The following is a 14,289-nucleotide window of genomic DNA, read 5'->3' on the forward strand; positions in this document are numbered from 1 at the left end:
GATATCGAGTTTCATCCTCGGACGACTATCAAAGGACAGGTTCTAGCAGATTTCCTGGTAGAATTCTGCAACATTCCTGAAGCAGAAGAACTTCCTAAGGAGTCAACCTGGGTTGTGTTTGTAGATGGCTCTTTTACACAGAGCAGAAGCGGAGTAGGGGTCCTCCTCAGGAATCCCGAAGGGCAAGAGTTCGGTTTTGCTGTAAAACTGGACTTCGTTACGACAAACAATGAAGCTGAGTACGAAGCTGTGATAGCAGGTTTGGCATTATCCCGAGAGATGGGAGCAACTAATGTCGAAATCCGGAGTGACTCTCAGGTGGTCGTAGGCCAAGTCCAAGGGTAATTCGAAGCACAAGAAGATAGAATGGCTAGGTATTTGGAAGAGGTACGACGATTCCAATCCTATTTCGAAAGGTTCGTCATCACAAAAATACCTCGGGAGGAAAACATCCGAGCCGATGAATTCTCAAAGATCGCGTCGGGAACAGAGGAAGAGATTGAAGCATCAAGAAGGCAAATTATTGTTCTGACCGAGCCTTCGATAGCCCCGAGAGCCAAGGTTATGGAAGTAGACTCAGCACCAGAGGAGCCAGAATGGGCAAAGGACATTATCCAGTTCCTCAGACATGGGTTGCTGCCCGAAGATAAGGTTGCGGCTCGGAGGGTGAAGATACAAGCAGCACGGTTCTGCCTTCTCGGGGAAATACTGTACAAAAGAGGATATTTTGAACCCCTGCTCAAATGCCTCTCCAAGGCCGAGTCGAATTATGTTCTCAGGGAAATCCATGAAGGTGTGTGCGGAGACCACTCAGGAGGAAGGATGCTGGCACAAAAAACCATCCGAGCAGGCTACTATTGGCCTACGATCAAGAAAGATTCAGCTCTTCTTGTCAAAACCTATGACAAGTGCCAGAGATTCGCAAGAATCATGAAAGCAAGTCCCGAGAAGCTCACCCCCCTCACTTCTCCGTGGCCATTTGCGAAATGGGGGGTGGATATAGTTGGTCCAATGCCGGTAGGAAAAGGTGGACGGAAGTTCTTGATTGTAGCTGTTGACTACTTTACTAAATGGGCGGAAGCAGAAGCATTAGCAGCTATAACTACAGCGAATGTCATAACTTTCCTCTGGAAGTCGGTGGTATGCCGGTTTGGGATTCCTCATGCTTTCGTCACAGATAATGGGAAGCAGTTTGACTGTGAACCATTTCGGAAGTGGTGTTCAGAGCTCCGTATCCGAAACCATTATGCTTCGGTACAATACCCAAAGGCGAACGGTTAGGTAGAGGCGACGAACAAGACCCTGGTAAAGATTCTGAAGAAGAAGCTTGATAAGAAGAAAGGAGCATGGGTTGAATATGTTCCAGAGGTGCTGTGGTCGTACCGAACCACCAGAAGAACTCCAACGGGCGAGACACCATTCTCACTTACGTATGGAACCGAGGCGGTGATACCTGTGGAAGTAGGATCTCCAAGCTTCCGTGTGGCTCACTATAATACAGGACTCAACGACGAAAATGCTAAGGTACACCTGGATCTTTTGCAGGAGAAAAGAAACGATGCTCATGTCACATGGGCGGCGTATCAGAATCGAACGGCTCGGTACTTTAACAAACAGGTGGTGCCCAGAAAGCTCCAGCTCGGAGATTGGGTACTCAGGAAGGTGAGCTTAATGACGAAAGATCCAACGGAAGGCAAAATGGGACCCGGATGGGAAGGTCCCTACAAGGTAATAGGATGCCATCAGAAGGGAGCTTATCGCTTGATGACCGAGATAGGGAAGATACTTCCGAGATCATGGAATTCCGAGCACCTGAAAAAATATTTTATGTAATTTATTGTTTTTTTTTTTCAGCTTTTTCCAAACAATTTCATATTCAATAAAGAATGTCTACTTCCAGTATTTATAGAAAATCGCAGAAATCCAAGAATCAATCTGATTTATACTTAGAAAAAGGAAAAGTCTCTCGGTTAGTCCAACACCGAGAGCAGGAAAAGTCTCTCGGTTAGTCCGAAACCGAGAGCAGGAAAAGTCTCTCGGTTAGTCCAAACACCGAGAGCAGGAAAAGTCTCTCGGTTAGTCCGAAACCGAGAGCAGGAAAAGTCTCTCGGTTAGTCCGACACCGAGAGCAGGAAAAGTCTCTCAGTTAGTCCAAACACCGAGAGCAGGAAAAGTCTCTCGGTTAGTCCGACACCAAGAGCAGGAAAAGTCTCTCGGTTAGTCCAACACCGAGAGCAGGAAAAGTCTCTCGGTTAGTCCAACACCGAGAGCAGGAAAAGTCTCTCGGTTAGTCCAACACCGAGAGCAGGAAAAGCCTCTCGGTTAGTCCAACACCGAGAGCAGGAAAAGATAGTCTATTCCTCAGATGATACGAAAAGACTACAGAAAAGAAAAATGCCTAAGTAAAAGGCTTCTTCGAATGCCATGATCAGAAAAGAAAGAATTAAAAGGTAAAAGTTTCATTCAAAAGATTTCATATTCGAAGTTTTGTACAGGTTGATAAAAAAAAAAAAAAAAAAAGTTTAGGACAAAGCACAGCTTCTAGCTGGGGATCGTCAAGAGGATTTTCTCGGGGATCTGGTGCGTCAACACCCCAATTCGGAACATCAGGCATGAAGTCCTTACCGAACTCGTCCATATCCAAGATGGCTTATTCAGGAAAACCCACAAGCATCGGTCCAACCGTCTTGGGGTCGAATTTATATTGGGGATTTGTCACCAAGGTTCGAAAATTTTCGAAACCCCAATGGCAACCCCGAGCCCAACTCTGATCCCGAAGGTGTGGTGCATAGCTTAACTGCTTCAAATAACGCTTGAGCTTTGCCTGATCTGTGTCATATCTAGCCCTGAGCCTAATTAAGAGACTCTCCGAGTGATCCTGCGCCTTAACAGCTTTATCTCTCTCGGCTGCAAGTCTTTCAACTTCATCTTTGAGTTTGTCCTTTTCGGCTTCGGCATTCAAAGCATTTTTGCACGCCTCGGAGCATTTGTTCTGCACGGCCGACAAACGAAGAGACAATTGATCTGCACGATCCAGCTCGGAAGAAAGGCTTGCAACAGAACGTGTGTACCGATCATTGGCCTCCAGTACTTCGTTCTTCAAACGAGCATTGGCAGAACGCATCTCGGATATGATCGAGTCCCGAGAGGCGAGTTCCTCGTCCTTGGACTGAAGAAGAGACTTCAGTGCCGCGACTTCGTTCTCTAAACCCGAGATACGAGCTTGCACTTCGGGGGCAGGAGTAGGCGGGGGCGCAGGACGATTCTCGTACTTCTGCCAGAGGGCGGTCATCTTCACAAGAAGCTATGAAGAGAAAAGTAAGCAAAGTCAGGTTCAAGATGCGAACAGAATGAAAAAGCCTAGCTCCAGAAACTTACTTGATAATGGGAGATAAGAATGCCTTGAGCAATCTTCTCGGGAGAAGACACCCCTGCATTTCCCAGATACCCCTCGGGGATTAGGTTCTTTATAGCCTCCATTGGATGACCCAGAAGACCCCTGCCTAAAACTTCGAAACCAGCCGAGACCCTAGAAGAGGAGCTAGGACCCACAGGAGGTACAGTCCCTACACTTGGAGCCACTTCGGACCCATCAGATCTTAATCCAGAAGGGCTGGCCTCAACACGAGACCCACTCCTAGTAGAAGTCTCGGGAAGCACACCTGCTTCAGGGATAATATTCTCGGAGTCGATCCGAGACTCTTTAGGAACCCCGAGAGGGACAATTACTTCGGGCTGACCTACATTTTGAACTTTAGATGCGGCGCCCGGCATATCTTGATCAACCGCTTCCCGAGAACTTCTAGGTTCTTCAATGTTTTCAACTTCAGGTGCCCCAGTATGAGTTTCAGGTTGTACAGGCGCAGGACATGAAGCTTAGGGGGTGGTATGCCCCGTTTCACGATTTTCCTCAGGAGGTGGTGGAACATCTGGACGCTCCGGAGAAGAAGTTCGGGGAGTACCGTCAGCTTCAAACTCCTCAACAAGAGGCTCAGCTCGGGGGGTGCCAGCCTCCTCGTCTATCTCTTCAAGAGATTCACCACATGAAGCAGAAGGCTCTTGACGCACTTCCTCAGCACTGGAAGGTCTTATAACCGCCTTGCCCCACATCCGCTCGGCCTCCAAAAGCTTTTCAGCGATTCGGTCCTGGGCTGTGAACTTCCGCTTCCTGGCCGGATGCTTCACCCTGCTCGTGACGGGTATGTCTCGGGCCTCAGGTACATTCTCATCTCCTTCTCCAGACCTCTCTGGTTCCGGGGCATCCGTTGTCGAAGTCCCGAGAGGAGGTTCAGCAAAAGAAGTTTCTGCACATTGTTCACCCTGGAACGAGGCCTCGGAGCCAGACTCATCCCTTAGAACAAAGGACGGAGCAGGACTAACCTCGGGTGTAAGAGAAACCTCGGGATTGAAACCCCGAAAGCTTGTAGATCCCTCTTCAACGTTCGCTCCAGACAACGGAGCCGAAGGGGGAGTTCTCCTTGCACCCAAGGCAGCTAAAGGAATTTTCTGTTTCTTTTGCACAGGGACATCCTCGAGAACTTCTTCAGAATTTTTAAACGACCTCTTCTTAGTAGCAGGCCTCGGGGATGGAGGGGCGTCATTCCTCTTCTTTATAGTTCCTCTCTTGGTAATGACCTGTTTGTCTCTCGGGATGTCGTATCCGAGAAATTGCCTTAAATTCTCCTCGGTAACAAGACTGTCAAAGTCGACTTCTTCAAACCTTTCAGCCTTGACCCTAGCAGCTGACCACCCACTTATCTCCTTGACATCCTCCAAGTCGGATATACTGAGCGAAGGGGGGTCGCTTCGGTCAGGAAGTAGCAGTTGCCAGGTCCGAGGCATCCTACGGTCTTCAGGCAGAAGGGTACCCTCAGGGCATTCCCACTCCCCAGAAACTCTGAAGAATTGCATCTCCCAGAATTTGTTGTTTGTTAACCCACTCTTAAGCTTGATAAAGATAGGCGGGTGACGAACACAGAGTTCAACCATCCCCTCTGCAGTTTGCCTCGGTCTGTAGATATTGAAAAATTGCTGGATTTTCATCTCCTTCTTCAACACAAGCCTCCAAAGGATGTAAGAGGCAAACAGATACCGCCAGGCATTGGGCATAATTTGACTGGGTGCGATCATCAGAAAAAGGACGAAGTCCCGAGCAATCTCCGGAAACGGTAATCGGAGCCCAACAAGAAACATTCTCTTGTACAAGGTAACGTCGCCACCGTCGATAACCCGAGTTCCAGGCGCCTGATAGAAAAACTTCACTGTTGGAGAAATTTCATAGTTTGAACGAAGGACACCCTCATGCTTCGCAAAAATGATGGTGTTGACCCTGCTCTCCAAAGGAGAGAGATCCACAGAGCCGTCGGACCTCTTTGTCCGAGCCCGAGATGAAGCGGGAGCAATTGAGACAGTTTTCTTAGGAGCCATGGAAGAAAGAAGAAGGGTAGAAACAGAAAATACAGAGAAAGAAAAGTTTAACAATGGGGATCGAGAGAGAGAATAGGTAAGTGACGAGGAATGAACAGTAAAAATATTCAAAACTTTAAATACCCCCTCCCCTACGTGTCCGAAATACCAAAAGGCCCTGTCATTTCAAAATTTTCGAAGGTGAAAAGGCGCGCCTTCCGTATTCCAGGATTAAATGCACTGCCTCGACAATGCCGTTTCATGATGACAAAAGGGCGGCGATACAGAGCTGACGTCGTCATTGGAAAAAGAAGCGGTAAGATTTAAATGTTTGAACTGTTGAAAAGACGCGCCCTTCACAGCAGCAGGTACAGAGTGGCAGACGGAAAATAATTCTCTTATTTCCATTATCTCTGAAATCAGAGAATTAGAGGGTAACTGTTAGGGATAAAATTAACCCTAAAGACATGTGGATTCAGAAACATCTCGGAGTTATGCCTCGGACATTTATTCCGACCAGCAAAGAAAAGATTGCCTAGGTATAAATATATCTCGGAGGTATAACGACGTCTCGGTGTAAATACATCTCGGAGGCATAACGACGTCTCGGTCTTAACATTCCAGGTTACGGTATATAGAACATCCCGAGATCTCCTAGTCTGAATGGAGCGAACATATCTCGGGTATTTGGGTCTCGGAGTAACAGCGCCTCGGAGGTGACATCAAGTCGGTATAATAACGTCTCGGCCTTTCACAACCCTGTTATGGTGCGGCGATATCCCGAGATCTCCAAGGCGGAGCGAACATATCTCGGATATCATCACCTCGGAGTTTGGTTGAAAGTTTGCCGCGGATGTTTCAGAATACGATAAGGATAGAATTCCATAAGATCAGGGAAAAAACCGCAATTCCATGATTAATGAGATTAGGTAGTTATTTATCTGAAATCAAATTTAAAGAGATACAAGCGCAATCAAACTGCGGATTCTACAATCTCATTCAAATTCTCTGAAGATAAGATTCAACTAAGCTAGGATTCAAACTCCTAATCCAACTAGGCGTCAAGAATTCTAGTAAGGTAGCAAGTCTGGTAAGACCACAAGCCCAGCCTATAAATAAAGACCACTACACCAGGTATGAGATCACGCATTCTCTGAGTTCTTGAGATTGAGATATTCTTCAGAAAATTGATTTGAACTAACTTAGGCATCGGAGTGGGTGTAGTCGGCACCCCCGACGAGTTGTTTGTTATTTTTGCAGGATTGGAGTTGATCAGGATCCAGTAGCGAATCACCAGGCGACACGTCACCATACCGGAAACTGTACCAACACATATATTGATATAACTTAAACTTGGCATGCGATATTTAAAGTTGAAATTTTTTTATACGAACTCAATACGAGATTGGCGGATTAAGATTAAGACGTCTGACTCATTTAATTAAATGAGTTAAATTAAAATTAATCAATATAGTCTTTCACTCGTATCTCAACACGATCAAAATCCAACATAAAATGACAAATTGCCACACCTACCGGCTACCCGTATATATAGCGGGATGAAGATATACCCCATTGGGCCCATTCCAAACAAGTGAAACAACCGAAGCTTGCAACTGTGGAATCGTGGATGCCGCATTGCAGCTATAAATGGGCCACGGCCACGGCCACAGCCCAAGTTCAAAAAGTCAAATCCCTTCGTAGCAGAACTGGTCATTCACAGCAATATTGGCAAAAAGAGAATTATTTAAGGAATTAATAGCAAAGACGTCTTCTTGATTTGCATCTTGAAAGCTACCTTCAGAATGACGACGTTTTTGTTACAAAAGTGAGACGGAAATTTGCAACGGACTGGATTAAAACTCAATTGATAACCTACTGGTCCTATTGTGGACCAGCGTCTCAGGCAGTTGGGGCTCTTTAAATATTTATTGCTTCTGCCTCTTTTTCATTGGACAAGGGATGAAGAGTCTGGCTCCTTTATCCAAATAGGAGGGCCCACTCAGACAAGTGGCTCTTCTCTTGACTTCTTGCAATTTTTCCTATTCTTTTTCGGGCAAGGGATTCGGAAGGTTATATATGTTTATTTGTTGAACAAAGGTTTTTTTTTTTTTTTTTTTTTTTTTTTTTTTTTTTTTTTTTTTTTTTTTTTTAAAAAAAAAAAAAATAAAATAAAATAGATTGGAGTTTTTTTCTCCTAATCTAATCTATTAAATAAATATATATTTTTATGGCTCATTTGGTATGCAAAATGACTATTTCATTTGAAAAAAAAAGCTATAATTACCAGAAATGAAGGATGGTGAAATAAAATATTATTCTTATTTCTCAGTGTAGTGATAACACATATATTTTCATTGGAATTGAACTAAAATTACTAAAAAAAATCCACACATACACACACATATATATATAGTAGGAATTCAATGGGTGGCCGACCCAAACTTGAATCGGGTGGTCTCATGGTTTCTACTGTCTGTCATCCACTTAATTTCTATGATAAAGTTTTTTTTTTTTTGTAAGTTTGAAAGAAAATAAAATATAATGGATATTATTTTGTAAAAGAAAAATTATAGTCTATTCGTCTCAATTTTTTTATTTTTTTTTTTGAAAAATAGTTATTCATCTTCGTAAGAAAATAATTATTTACATTAGAATAATTATTCATAGGAATAGGCCCTTAATTACCAAATAAAATAATAACCATTTCATTTCATGAGCTTATTCCGTAAACTAAACAAAGCCTTAGAGTATATAATTTTTATATACATCTTTAATAGAGCATATAATTTTTAAGTAAATGTTTAAACAAAATTTGTGCAATTTCAGAAACTTCCTAAAGAATGGGGGAGGTTCCTAAACGGATCGTCCAATAATATTGTATTGCATGGTAGGCCAACATACGGGCAACTCGATCTAGTGCTAAAATGCACCCGCTAATGTCAAAACACAGACGTTCGAATCTCGATGAAGGAAACAAGAAAACATTTCTTCTTTCGAATCAAACGACTCAAAACGGATTCTTCAATGAAGACAGCCTCGCGTTAACGTTGGAGTTATCTCCTTAGATGTCCCTCACCAGTCACCAGCTGTATCATCCTTTCACGTATAGTTCTTTCCTCCTTTTTAATTCCCTTCAGCTCCCAATCCCCCAACGTGGGAGACCCCAAAAAGAGAAAATATAACCAACGTACAATAGTTTTCTCTCGATCTCCCTCTCTCTATGCCATAAAAACGTTGACGTTTTCTCATATATATCAATAGCAAAAGCAATATTTTCAATTTATGGCTCCTACCAATTGTGATCGTCGCGAGACGGTGATTGACATAGGGAGGCCAGTTCATTTCAGCGGGGGGCTTGAGTTTTCGAACCTTACGTATACCGTGATAAAGAAGAAGAAGCTTGAAGGGAACTGGTTTAAACAAGAAGTAGACTTGTTGAGTAGAATTACTGGGTACGCGCCAAAGGGGTGCATCACTGCAGTCATGGGTCCTAGTGGCGCAGGAAAATCTACGTTCCTGGATGGATTGGCTGGGCGGATAGCGAGCGGGAGTCTTAGGGGGAGGGTGTCCATGGACGGGACGGAAACGAGCCCGAGCTTGATTAAAAGGACTTCGGCATATATCATGCAGGATGATAGGCTTTTCCCAATGCTTACTGTGTATGAGACCTTGATGTTTGCTGCTGATTTTCGGCTGGGAGCAATCTCAACGGCTGATAAGATGCAGCGTGTGGAAAAGCTGATCGAGCAGCTTGGACTGTCAGTAAGTAATTCTTAATTAATCCCACTTGTAATATCATCATATATATATATATATAGTATATTTCTTTCAACCTTGGAAAGGATCGAATTCTCGCTTAAGCCTAGGCTCATAATTTTTCTCTAAGATTCACTTCCACGTACGGTTCCACCTGCGCTAAGGCGGCAGTTTTCGCATGTTGAATTTGAGTCTGTTGAGGTATTCATAGGAGACAGAGTTGAGAACATATATTACTAGCAAAGAAGTATATGTTGTGATCCCTAATCCGTGACTGTTAATTTATGTTGTAGTCCTGTCGGAACACGTACATAGGTGATGAGGGGACCAGAGGAGTGTCCGGCGGAGAGCGTCGCAGAGTCTCCATAGGTGTGGACATCATTCATGGACCATCATTGCTCTTCCTGGACGAGCCCACTTCAGGTCTAGACTCCACTAGCGCCCATAGCGTCATCGAAAAGGTGCACCACATTGCACGCTCAGGCAGCACCGTGATCCTCACAATCCACCAGCCCTCATGGAGAATCCAGTCGCTCCTCGACCATCTGATAATCCTGGCTCGCGGGCAGCTCATGTATCAAGGATCACCCAAAGATGTCACCCGCCATTTGTCACGGATGGGGCGGAAAGTCCCCAAGGGAGAGAACCCAATAGAGCACTTGATCGATGTAATACAGGAGTACGATCAGTCTGAACTCGGCGTCGAGGCGGTAGCTGACTTTGCACGTACCGGTTTGAAGCCCCCGGCATTGGCAGGGGAGGAGCTATCTCGATCACTGTCAGTTTCAACTATCGCACCAACGCCTACTCCGCCGCGTCGCAGCCGTCATCAGGCGGAAGGGAGTCAAGACATGGGAAAGGGCGGAAAGCCACAAACTAATGCTCTTTTAGACGATTATGATCACAGTTTGAGAAGCCCATATAGTTCAAGGTCATTGGCTGGTAGCGACCGTGGAGTCATGCAATTACTGAGGCTTACACCTTCCCGGACAAATCAGAAAGTGTCACTGCCAACCTCAACGAGGTAAAAATAGATTCACGACTGGTAGATTTATAGCACATAAGAGCTTCTTTCTTTTTTCATTTTTTTTTTTTTTTCAAATGCTGTATAGTAGAATGTCATATAATTAGAATGATAGTAAAAATTAGGTTTTAGTTATTTATTTATTTTTAATAAGTGCTGGTCTAATAGCTAATTTTCACTTCCGATCGACATCATCAAATTGTATGACAATCATATATATATAGCAACTTACTAAATAGCATTACTCTTTTTTTTTTTTCTTCTTCTTCTTCTTTCCTTTGTTATTTGAATAATTATATTTAATAGATCGACTTTTATATGACTGCTATACAATTGAGATTACGTGATAGTTAAAATCAGCATTTAAATCAACAATGACTTGTACAAAGAAAAATTAATGACTAATTTTTATTGTCACGTCATCCTGTACAGCAAATATATTAAATAGCATTTCCCTTGCTATTTTTCATATTTTACTATATTAAGTACTTTTTAAGATTCAAGTCTCTCTCTTGCTAGAATTAAAAGCAAAATAAAAAAATAAAAAATAAAAAAACCTCTAAGGTACGTTTGGTTTTGTTATATACAGAATGCAACCAAACAACATAATTAAGATTTTTGAATTTCATTGTATTCTAAAGAAATATTTGTTGTAATTCAGATCATAATTGATAAGGATAAAGATCATGTCATGTTGATTTATCGGACATAAGCACATAGTGTGTTTTTCCTTTGTTAGTTTTCATATTTTACTATATTCAAATTCTTCTTTAATTTGATTACACGTGCCCTCTATCTTTGTGTATATGCATGCATGGTGTGAAGCAGTTTATCGCCTGGAAATTATGAATACTCGAGCGAAATCCTACCGAGGACTCCGACACCTCAGAGCAGTGACTACACCGTCAATGAAAACGACTATCTCACCCCTGATAATGCTCCGAAGAACTCCATGGCGCACAAACATCTGGGCCCAAAGTTTGTTAATTCATTCATCTCCGAGACAACTATACTCATGCGCCGAAACTTCAAGAACATTCATCGCACGCCTGAGCTTTTCCTCTCAAGACTTGTCGTCCTCACCACAATGGGTTTCATGATGGCCACCATGTTCATACGCCCCAAAGACGACTTGCAAGGAATCACGAACCGCATCAGCTTCTTCATCTTCACTGTCTGCCTCTTCTTCTTCTCTTCCAACGACGCCGTCCCGGCCTTCATTCAAGAGCGTTTCATTTTCGTCCGAGAGACTTCCCACAACGCCTACAGAGCCTCGTCTTACACCATTGCTGGTCTCGTCACTTACCTTCCTTTTCTCGCCCTTCAGGCCGCTGTCTACGCCGCCATTGTTTGGAAAGCCTTGGGGCTCCGCGGGCCTTTCTTATATTTCTTGGCTGTTCTCTACGTTTCCCTTCTTTCAACAAACTCGTTTGTGGTGTTTGTGAGCTCGGTGGTGCCGAACTATATCTTGGGTTATGCGGCAGTCATTGCCTTCACTGCCCTCTTCTTCTTGTTCTGTGGCTACTTCTTGAATAGCCATGACATTCCTGTGTACTGGAAATGGATGAACACGATTTCCACGATGACATATCCCTATGAAGGGCTCTTGATGAACGAATATTCGACGAATCGAACTTTTGGACACAACCCTGACGGCACGAACGTGAGCGGGTTCCATGTTTTGGATGGCCTTCAAATCCATGGCGATGAATCGAAGAAGTGGGAAAAAGTTCTCATAATGCTGGGTTGGGCTGTTCTATATAGGGTTTTGTTTTACGTGATTCTACGTTTTGGGTCGAAGAACCAGAGGACGTAGAAGACGGATGGAGGGATGAGAAAGAGGGGTGTGATATTCATGATATTGTTGCTTTGGAAACAAATTGTATTTGTTGTTGTCTTACCAAAACTGCTGTAGTGTTTTGTTGCATCTTTTTCATAATATTTGGTCGTGTTTGTAAATTGCGAGGAATTACTGTTAATGCAGCATCGGTGAGCGGAGAGAAAACGGATTAAATTCCTCAATGATTATTTGCATGTTCGAATTTTAAAAAATTTGGACAAATAATTATGAAAAATTACTTATAAGATTCACTTGATCGAATAAGTGGTCGTTAGACAAATAAATTTTTATTTGGTCACTTAGGTACCATAAATGATATCTCACAATCACTTGTACGAATTCTCTCAAATTCAGACGAATAATTGTAAATGATCCAAATCCGAAGAAAACTAAAATTTGTTGCAAATTAATCGTGTTTTTTTTCTCATATTTTTTCAATATCAATGCTTTTTTTTGGGGGGGGTACAGCCTAAAAAGAATAATGTTACTCTTCACATCTATTTTTTATTGGTTGACATGCATATAATCTAGCTAGGTCAATCACTTAAAAAAATTAAAGTATTAATCACTTAAAACACATTACGTCAAACAATATAAAATAAAATGGACATGAAGAATGATATTACTCGATTGAAAATGATATTCTTGTCTACGTCTTTAAGCCTTGTGTACTTGAAATTCCTTGTCTCAAAAGCCTGTTCAATATTAGTGCTTAATTGCTTATGATTGTTAATTCTAGTTCGATCTTTAATTACTAGCCGGATGAGATTGAATTTTATAAATGATTTTGAGAAACTCTAATTATAATTTGATTAATTCTTTAAAGTAATTAAGATAATCCAAACGTGACTAATGCTTTTTAACTTTTTTCTGTTTTAAAAAAAAAAAATGTTTCATAATATCATCATTACTAACAAAACTTAATTGCAGAAAGAAACAAAAATTAATGTATATATTCATGTTAATTACAAGACTGGGTGCCTTAATTGCATACCACAATTAATTAACAAAAATAAAATAAAAAAGAAAAAGAAAAAGAGAAAGAGAAGGAAGGAGCAGCTAGCATATATATAAGAGTCACGGATGCCATACTTTTGGCATATATATGTTAACGACCGACAAATTTTGATGCTTGGAATATGAAGATGACTTTATTGTAAGCATCAATATTGTGGTCTGCTGGGGCAGGCCCTATTTTATAAAACAATACGTACATTTGAGAAATGATATCCTCACACAATAAAATGTTTCTTTCGTACGTACTACCCGGCCATTTTTATATATATAAAGGAAAACAAAAAAAAAAAAACAAAACTAACCCAATTACCTTTTAGCTTCTTCTTATTGGATGTGCATTCGCAAAGGCATCTTTGGTTAATCAGCTGCATGATTTACTTGTTTGGCTATATTTGGTTTGATGATCAACTGACCAAAAGGCCCTTGATCGTGTCTTGTATGACTGAAAACACACAAGGACATCACCGTCAATTTCTCTCTTCTTTTTAATTTTTTTAATTTTTTTTTTTTTTTTTTTAAAAAAAAATCTAATAGATGAGATAATACCATAACAAATACAATCCAGAACAGTAACAAAAAAAAACACAGTACTTGCAAAAAAAAGGAGGCCTCAAAACCCTACTAAATGAGATCTTACTATCAAGAGAAAGTTCTAACAAGGACTATAAGTTAGAGTTGTCAGTCCAATGAATAATGTTGTGATCACGTCCGTTCTCCCTCCTGTTAATCTTGGCGACAGTCTAATTGTCAATGGAGCTTAAGAGACCAAGAGTACAATCATAAATGATGGAGGCAATTCTCCAATTGGTGATTATATATGAGTGGTTTTTGAAGGTTAAGAATAACATATAAAAAATCTCCATTAAGGGGAGGTGTTGACAGTACGTAGTAGTTCCAATGTGATCAAGTAATTAAGCATAATGAATGGATCAGATTTCGGAAATCAGAAACATTTTTCTTCTAATCTATATACACAATGATTAAGGGAGGGAGATTCCACTAGTCTATAGCCAATTTTGTTGATTAAGATTTTTTTTTTTTAAAAAAAAAAAAAAAAACCATGAATGAAATAATTGTGATAGAGTGTGTATGATATGTGTTTTCGATTGTTTGTTAATTTATTTATTTTATTTTTTGTTTTAAAAGGGTAAAACGAAAGGAGAGAAGAATAAAAATTAAGCCTATTCAGCGTTTTTTTTTTTTTTTTTTGAAGAACATATCTTTCAGCTTTGTGCCACGAAAC

The 14,289-nt window shown here is 41.5% G+C and overlaps 1 protein-coding gene across 1 annotated transcript; it reads left to right on the forward strand.

The window, feature by feature from the left end:
- The first annotated feature begins 8,691 nt into the window (after nt 1-8,691).
- Nucleotides 8,692-12,007, forward strand: LOC133851113 (ABC transporter G family member STR2-like). The gene is made up of 3 exons (XM_062287427.1): nt 8,692-9,171; nt 9,459-10,189; nt 11,018-12,007. The coding sequence occupies exons 1-3, from the start codon at nt 8,692-8,694 to the stop codon at nt 12,003-12,005; spliced, it is 2,199 nt and encodes a 732-aa protein (XP_062143411.1). The 3' UTR covers nt 12,006-12,007.
- Nucleotides 12,008-14,289: the final 2,282 nt, after the last annotated feature.

This window comes from Alnus glutinosa, chromosome 12 (assembly GCF_958979055.1).
Source record: "Alnus glutinosa chromosome 12, dhAlnGlut1.1, whole genome shotgun sequence".
Classification (NCBI taxonomy): domain Eukaryota; kingdom Viridiplantae; phylum Streptophyta; class Magnoliopsida; order Fagales; family Betulaceae; genus Alnus; species Alnus glutinosa.

What these genes read in the sequence shown, in the direction of transcription:
- LOC133851113 (XM_062287427.1), top strand. Translation starts at nt 8,692, where the DNA reads ATGGCTCCTACCAATTGTGATCGTCGCGAGACGGTGATTGACATAGGG. An exon ending in TCGAGCAGCTTGGACTGTCA is followed by an intron (nt 9,172 to 9,458) that starts GTAAGTAATTCT and finishes TTTATGTTGTAG; the next exon opens with TCCTGTCGGAACACGTACAT. An exon ending in TCACTGCCAACCTCAACGAG is followed by an intron (nt 10,190 to 11,017) that starts GTAAAAATAGAT and finishes GGTGTGAAGCAG; the next exon opens with TTTATCGCCTGGAAATTATG.